General features: G+C 41.7%; 1 protein-coding gene across 1 annotated transcript; it reads right to left on the bottom strand.

Moving 5' to 3' along the window:
- Positions 1 to 9: 9 nt before the first annotated feature.
- On the bottom strand, positions 10 to 5,525 carry LOC112558543. The gene is made up of 4 exons (XM_025229044.1): positions 5,382 to 5,525; positions 4,454 to 4,786; positions 3,968 to 4,145; positions 10 to 3,741 (listed from the first exon to the last, which is right to left on the bottom strand). The coding sequence occupies exons 1-4, from the start codon at positions 5,508 to 5,510 to the stop codon at positions 1,181 to 1,183; spliced, it is 3,201 nt and encodes a 1,066-aa protein (XP_025084829.1). The 5' UTR covers positions 5,511 to 5,525; the 3' UTR covers positions 10 to 1,180.
- Positions 5,526 to 8,048: the final 2,523 nt, after the last annotated feature.

Consider the following 8,048-nt stretch of genomic DNA (forward strand, 5'->3'; position numbering starts at 1 on the left):
AATCAAGGAAATTGTACTAGTCATTTTATTCTGGAAAAAAAATTCTGTGATAAAATATTCCTGCTTCTGACAGTCTTTATAAATGATTCTAATCCCTGCAGATACATTGAGGAAAATGTGTTATGGACTATACTACTGATTCACATTCCCACTGAAGCTACTATATGTATAAAGAGTGCACAGAAAAGAGAAGAGCGGGAATTTGACTGGCTTCCAGTGGAATGCATGATGCAAAAGTGAGAATGATGTTGTGCGAGCAAGTTGCATAAAAGATTGTTGTCTGCTCAGACAGGAGAGAAAGGTTGTGAGTATGACAATAGCATGTGTGCAAACTTGAGATATAGACATGAAAACATTAAAGTGGCAAAAAAACGAATATTGTTGGGACAGTGTGCAAGACACTTTCAAATAATGATGTACAACTGGCCTCCTTTCAACTGTCAGAGTTCCAACATTACAGCAGAATAGGCAAAAGGTTAAGGACGCCTCTTTGGATTATGAGTAAATGATAGGCATCAGTAACTCTGGCCAGTTTGAAATCGGATTAGTGCACGCTGGAGCTACAAAATGTACAAAATTGCATGGACTGGCTGGTGTACAATTTTGACAATCAGATTTTTCATGGTAATGTGTGTACTGTTAACTAATTTGGCAGCCTACCCATCAGGGTTTCCAATCAAAATATTTCTAGTCCAATTTTCCAACCCCCTCTCCCCCACAAAAAATCTTGGTGAAGGTTTTAATTTGGAATCTAGTCAAATATGCATCCTAAAGGCTTTAGGTTAATCAGAAGATCTGTCAAGCTCAGTACCAAGTTTCAGCAGTTAACACTCATGTTTTCACATGCAACTCTTTTTCAAAACTGATGCATGATTCTTCAGCATGTTTCTTTTCCACACTATGATTAAAGGGTGTGACAAAGTAGCAAATCTAAACACATCCCAAGACGACATACTGAACCAAAACCAATAAGCAATAATAAAAAATATATATATACAGCAAGGAAAATAGCCATACCTGCTGAAGAAACCTGCTAAAGTACCAAAAATTTGAAAAAAAAAAAAAACCCACTCAAAAAAAGTGGTGAGGAGCTGTAAATTTTCAGCTGTCCACAGAAGTTGCTACACCATACTTGTAAGATTTTGAAAAAAAAGTGTGGCATAAGAACACCCTTTTCTCTTCAATCAGATTCACTCTGGGAACTTCCTGTTGGGGTCCAAGTGCTGTCAGTCTCATCATCTTCAGCGTAAGCAGTAAGCAACTGATATGTGTTGGGTGGCACTGGTATGTCTGGTATGTGCACAAGCCCATGACCATTGGCTGAAGCACTGCCAACTGAGGTTGCTATGGTCTGTCGTGAATACCTTGGCTGCTGAGTGACTGATGCCTGCATGGACAGCCCACGACAGTTAGATCTTGTCCTGGAAGCCACGCTGCCATGAACTGGGGTAAGGTTAGAGCTGGTCTGACCGCTTGCTGCAGCAGCCATGCCTGTCATGTGGTTTGGCCTCGCCCATGGTGGAGGATTAGGTAATGAGGCTGAAGCTGCAGACACACTCGAATTAATTGACAGCAAGGTGGAGCCACTGACTACACATGCAGTTGAAGTAGAGCGTGTCGAGGAAGAAAGACGATGACTATGTTTACGATGTACTGCTCTTGTGTCTGTCACAAGGCTTACACCATTTCGCTCAGTGCTTCCACCATCAGAACACATCTTTCTTTCAACTCGTGGATGCTTTGATTCAGGTTCTTGTAAGATGCAAGCACTTTTCCGCTTGCTACAGGGTCTTTCTGGAGAGGCATTTGCAGAAGATCCAGCCTCCTGGGTGATCACAGTTAAATTATTTTTTCTTAACAAGCTTTGCTGACACTTTGGTGCTAGACTGTTAGCGTTCTCGGTGTTGCCGCCGGCAACAGACAAGATATTTCTGGGCATCCGGCGGCACCTGCTGTCATCAGATTCTGTATCTGAGCTTGTATAGATATCTCTAAATCTGGACCGATGCCAGGTGCTACTTCTGTCATCAGGCACATTAGTACTAAGCTCTTCAGTAACAGCTTCTGTTTCTGCAGCACCAACATCATTACCTGTCCCTGCATCCTGTACTCTGACGCCAGCATAGGCACTGTTGTTTTCAAACTGTCCAGTGATTTGACAGCAGCCACCAGCATATAAGGAAGAACATGCTGGTTGTTCTATTGTGTCACTACCATGTGATGAATGATCTGAGGTTTGTGCAAACGAGTTTGGCATCTCTTTATTATCATCATGTTCATCTTCAGCGCTGAGTGAGGTAGAATCTGAGTTAATGACCACATTGATCTGATAGGTGTCATGAATGTTACTTGTGTCCTGCAGGTGAGATAAGTTATTTTTGCTTCCTGTCTGATGTTCTTTGATCTCAATTTGCATCTGTGAATCCATACTGAGGTCTACATTAGACTGTCCAGTGCAGAGTTCTTGGGAATAACAGGGTCCTTCCTGTTTGTCCACTGTATGGCTTTGACCATCATGAAACAGTGAAGAACTAGCAATGGAATTTCCATGGTCAGGCTTATACAGTACATTGCGAAGTCTAAACATGGCACAAGTACTCAGACAAACCCCCGCTTCTTGAGGATGAACGTGAGAAACAGCCTGCCCTGAACTGCTGATGCCATGGTTGTCGTTCTCTTGATCTATATCATCTTGAAGATACTCTTCATCCCTGACCACTACTTCTTCCTCTAAGTGTGGACTGCCATAACTGTAAATGTGGCTTTCTGACACAGCAGCTCCTTGTGGTGGCCTGCTTATTTCAGCAACAGATGATTCATTTTCTGAGGCCAAGTGCTCAGAGCCTCTATTGTGGTCTTCACCATGACTCCCTGAATTGGAATCATCAGTAATTTCACTCAAAGGACTGTCAAAAGAATATGATGTCACAGTAAATGAATCCGAGATGTCATCATCTGTTTCAAGGGACGAGTTGATGGGAGTGTACTCGGAGTCATCACTGCTGGCAAAGCTATCAGACAAGCCATCACTGGTGTCAGAGCTGTAGCTGCCATGACTCTCTGTAACTTCTGGCGAAAGGTGACGGACAGATGTTCTATAATTTGGGAGATATTCTTCATCTTCACTGCTGATGCTGTTTTCTGCAGCTCCCACGTCCACGGTTTCCTGTTCCAGGGTCTCCTGGTGTCTTGGGTCTGCCATCTCTTGGTTGCTTCTGTTAGTACTGTTCACGTGTTGCCTGCTCCGTGATTGGTTCATGCTCCACCGGTTCTGAATTCTGTCTTCATTCTGGTCTCCCTCTCTGTACCCATCTACTTGGTCTATGCTTCCCATCCTGTCTCTAGATCCACTGCCAATGGCTTCCTGCACCAAAGATTCCAGCAGAGATGTTCGTGGTTGTTCCATCTCTTCATCTAAATTTATCTGAGGCAAACTACTGTTGTTGCTGGCATTGGCAGCTGTGCAGCTGGATAATGATGAAGATGATGTAGTCAATGCTCTGATAGAAACATCAGAGGTAACTTCACTCGCATGGCTCGCGGATGATACAGAACACATGAAATGTTTTTTCAGCTGGTTGATCATGTGCTGCTCCTGTTCCAGTTGACTAGTAATATCATGAAAACGGTGTAAGAGATGGCTTCTTGAACTTTCAATGTCCAGAGTCTTGCCGAGGTCATGAACAGCTTGTACCATTCTCTGCAGAAATGCCACCACCCCTTCCAGCTGCTTCTCTTTATCTGGAAACCCAGAAGGCCATAAATAGCAAAAGCTACTAAGCAGAGGTGGTTGGGTGGAAAATTTTTTTTTTTTTTATGTAATTATATGTTATCAAGAGCAACTGAGAAGAAAATTTTAGTATCATAACATTAATATGCCTTTTTAGTAAAGTGTAAAACATTCTAAGCACCACCAAAATGTCTTCCCCTGCTTTCTTTCTCCCCTACGCACCCTTTCCCATCTTACCTCTGATATGCTCCTTGAGAGCTGTAATACAACTGTGCGATAGGTTCTGACGGAAAGGTAGGCTTAGTTCACAGCCCAGCTGACACTTCACGATGCGCAATTCACAAGTATTCTGCTCATGGTCTTGCTTGTCTTTCAACAATAAGAGCTGCTCACAGCCATTAGGACATTTCACTGTCTGAAACCAGCAAGTTACAAAGTGGCATTACAGTAACATGCCACTTACTAGTTCTCTAAAGGAGTTTGTATTGTTAGCATGCTTGATTTTACATGCAAGAAAAAGGTACTCACCATCTAAGAGAGTATGATACATTTTCTGGTAGTTCAGGCATTCAACTTAGAAATCTTGCTTAAATTGCAACTAGCTGAATCAAGATTATTTGTGAACTTGTTACCTTTAAAGTTCATAAAGATAATCCTGATCTTAGCCAGAAAGTAAAAATATAATCAGAGAGTAAATTAATCAGCTGACACTTGGTTTCTGACCTGGTATTCACAATTTTTTATGTGATTTTCATACTGCTCCATGGTGACAGGAGCTTGGCAACCCTTATCTCGGAAGTCACAGACCACGGTCAGGGCATTCAGCATGTTCTGTACCAGTGGTAAGACTGGCTTCAGGTGGTGTCTGCGGAGGTAATCTCGACAGGTTGGGCAGGAGTGATGATGCTGCAGCCATGTCTCAATACACTGTTTACAGAAGACATGACGACACCGGCTCTCCAGAGCATTAGTCAGCACACAGTAGCAAATACTGCAAATGAGCTCTTGGCTGGGCTGAGGATCAAACTTTGTGATGTCAAATGCTGACATTATGTCCTGTAAATCATTGAAAAGTAAACAATACTTAATATAAACTTCAAAACTAAGGCCCCGACAAGCCCTCTCTTTCTCCCCCTCCCTCTGTATTGTAGCTACAAGTAATAAAGAATAAAATAATATAAAGAAAATTAATTTAAAGTGTAGGGGAGCGCTTGTTTAGGGCAGCGTGTACCACTGACAGCGCTTGTTCCCTCCTTTAGAATGAACAGAAAGAATCAGATGTAGAACAAAAGTGCACGTTTAAAGAAACTTATTAGATTCCGGGATTAACAGCTTTATTTTTCTTAGAAATTTGTAGTGGCTCGCTTACTAACTAGTATAAAACTGAACACAGTCATACACATATTTAAAGAAATTAGAATAAAGCAATAGTGAATATGGTAACAACACGTAAACTACATTGCGTTAACCGACATGGTCAGCTGGTAAAGTGATGGCACACGAATCTGAAATGAATGATGGTGACGACTAACTTGACATACTATCATCGCGTATTTAAGCAGTTAAGCGCGAAGAAGCAAAGCGAATATATTAAAAAATGTTAGAAATGAGCGTAAACATTGGTTCTGCTCTGTTTCATAATAATAAATACCTGCCAAAAGACACACAAAGCTCGGAGTTGTTCACCGCAGCAAGTGAGTAGAGAAATAAAGCCGATACTTGAATAATAGCAACCGAAATTGTCTTTATTTCTGAGAGTTATTTTCTCTTCCGCTCCCATCACAACCGGAAGTGTGCGTCTGCTCCCAGCCGAGAGACTGTCGGAGCAAGAACTAATATCTATATACGTCCGTAGTCGGAGTGCCCTTTCCTCCCTGATATTTCAGAGAGCAAGATAAAAGAAACATGAAATATATCTAGAGAATGTGTACAGGATTTTTTACATTTTATGAATGACAGTAAATATGACTAGATTGTTCATTAGTAATGATAACTGGATTCAGCAGAGATATCTTCAGCGTCGATATCTGTTTGGGAGGAGCTCGTCCGAGGTTACTAGGGGAGTGGATAGCTGAGTGGTTAGACGTTCGAACTGAGAGGCGCACTGGATCGATACCTGTAAATGATAGCACAGTAAAGCACAGCTCACTTTCCCCAGTCAACACAGCTGGGGGAATGGATGCCCAACTCCAAAGAGTGCAGGGGAAGTAAGGCAGCGACGGAGAAGAGATGGGCACCGCCCTCACGTGGTCTCGAGAAAAGTGAGGTTCAGGGCGTTTCCTGCCCTTACGTGGTTACCACAAACAAACATAGAGACAGAGAGTTTATATCATCATTACACTGGGACGTTCATAACTTTGGACTCAAACGTGCACTTAGTATAGTCCAACTCTTCAAAAGTGAACTTTTTGTTACACCATTATTTCAAATAACTTATAGGCGTGTTATTTAAATCTGACACCAGTGAGATGTTAAAAGTTGTAGCCTGTCTGGAACTCTGCAGTTTGTGTGGGCTAAAGAGCCCACCAAATCTGAGGTACAGAAACTGGGGAAGCTAGCATGTCACTCTAAGCAAATATTTATGGGTGTAGTTTTTATCGGCAATCCTTGAAACTAGTCAATATTTAATGTTTGTAGGAAACGTGCTTGCCTCTGTGATGGTTTCACATGCGGGAAATGGAAGTCGGGCTGGTGGAAAGATATCTTAAGAAAGTATATATAGGTAGCCTATATAGCGGAGGCGCTGAAAAGCGGTGTGGCGTGGTCAGTCTTCTGCTTACAGAGTACAATGCAGGCAGCACTGTTCTGAGCTGTCTGGAACTTGTCAAACAGGCGGCCAGGAAGATCTATGAACAGAGATCGAGTTACAGTAGTTGACTGTGGACAACACACTTTAAATACCGACACAAGGTGTTTGGTGGAGGCAACAGAGAGATGGCTGAACCTGTGCAGTTCGAGAAAAATGGATTTGCAGAGTTGATACTATTCTCGAAGGACAGTGGTGTGTCAAAGAGAACTCACAGGTTCTTCAGGTTCCACGGAGCCATAGACACTACCAGACTGGGTGTGATCAGACAGGAGTGGAACCAACCTAGGACCGTGCCAGAGAGGCAAAAGTAAAGAATGTGGTCTAAAGTGTTGAAAGCAGCAGACAGATCGACCATGGACTGGACTATTTGCCATCGCAGGCAGATAACATATATAGAAAGTGCACATTTATCTTTGTAAGTTATTTCTAAATATAGTAAGGAATGTTGGACATTGCCTTAGGTGGAAGTGTCCTCTTGTAATGGATTGGTTTATATAAATTATCAAATACTGGTGCAGTTAATTGACACTATCCATCACAGATCTCCAAAGCAATTCTACATGTTGTATTTGCAAGATAGGGCTGACAGAACTCACTAAGACTCTGGCTGAGTCCCAGGTTTGAATTTTACTGTGTAGTCATGGCTTTGGATAGATATGAGAAATGCAGATGGTTGGCAACTTTCCCCTGTTTATAATCCTGTGACAGAAACATTTATGGTTTGTTGACATCAAAAAATGGCATGTTCACTGTTTTCTTTTCCTGAATATTGTAATCATCACTCTGGCTCAATAAGACCACAATATATAAACCAGGTATTATAATATAAACACCGACAGGTCTTTTAAAATTTAACTGTTTTCCCATAACAGAATCACTGGTTATAACCAAACTAGTATTAATACTGAATGTAATCAGTATGATCATGGAGAGTGGAGGATTTTCTGTTGTTATGTCCTAAATATTCATCTCTACAAAGCAAATGCACACCACCTTTCTACCATAGATTCTTCTACCCTTGTAATCTCCTGAGCCTAAGAACTTAATAGTGTATCCATTAAATTTACCCTATATATAACGGAATTCTGGAGAATGAGATCTCCATGACTGTGCACACCACATAAAGTTACTTAGAATGCCAACATTTTGTTTTTTTATGCTGTAAACCAGGGGTCACCAACCATTTTGACACAGAGCTACTTCAAGGGAACTGACTAATACAAGGAGCTACTTGTCTGATACAAACTTACTGAGTAGCATGCATAATAGTATAGACAGTCCACGTATCAACGTGCCCCTAGGGCGACAAACATGGTTTATGCGGGCAACGAGGTGCTCGTGGGCAATGTGTTGGCTACTCCTGCTGTAGACTCTCAATTCAAAAGAAATGAGGCTTATGTACAGCTGCTTAATATTGTTATGCATGTAATGAGCAATTTTTGATGTTGATATGGGCTAGATGGCCTTCTGAAAGCTGAATAAAGAAATTATACTACACACACCCTCAAT

This window comes from Pomacea canaliculata, linkage group LG1 (genome assembly GCF_003073045.1).
Source record: "Pomacea canaliculata isolate SZHN2017 linkage group LG1, ASM307304v1, whole genome shotgun sequence".
NCBI classification, from domain to species: domain Eukaryota; kingdom Metazoa; phylum Mollusca; class Gastropoda; order Architaenioglossa; family Ampullariidae; genus Pomacea; species Pomacea canaliculata.

What these genes read in the sequence shown, in the direction of transcription:
- LOC112558543 (XM_025229044.1), bottom strand. Translation starts at nt 5,510, where the DNA reads ATGGGAGCGGAAGAGAAAATAACTCTCAGAAATAAAGACAATTTCGGT. An exon ending in CTTTGTGTGTCTTTTGGCAG is followed by an intron (nt 4,787 to 5,381) that starts GTATTTATTATT and finishes AATGATTTACAG; the next exon opens with GACATAATGTCAGCATTTGA. An exon ending in TAAAAAATTGTGAATACCAG is followed by an intron (nt 4,146 to 4,453) that starts GTCAGAAACCAA and finishes TGCTGGTTTCAG; the next exon opens with ACAGTGAAATGTCCTAATGG.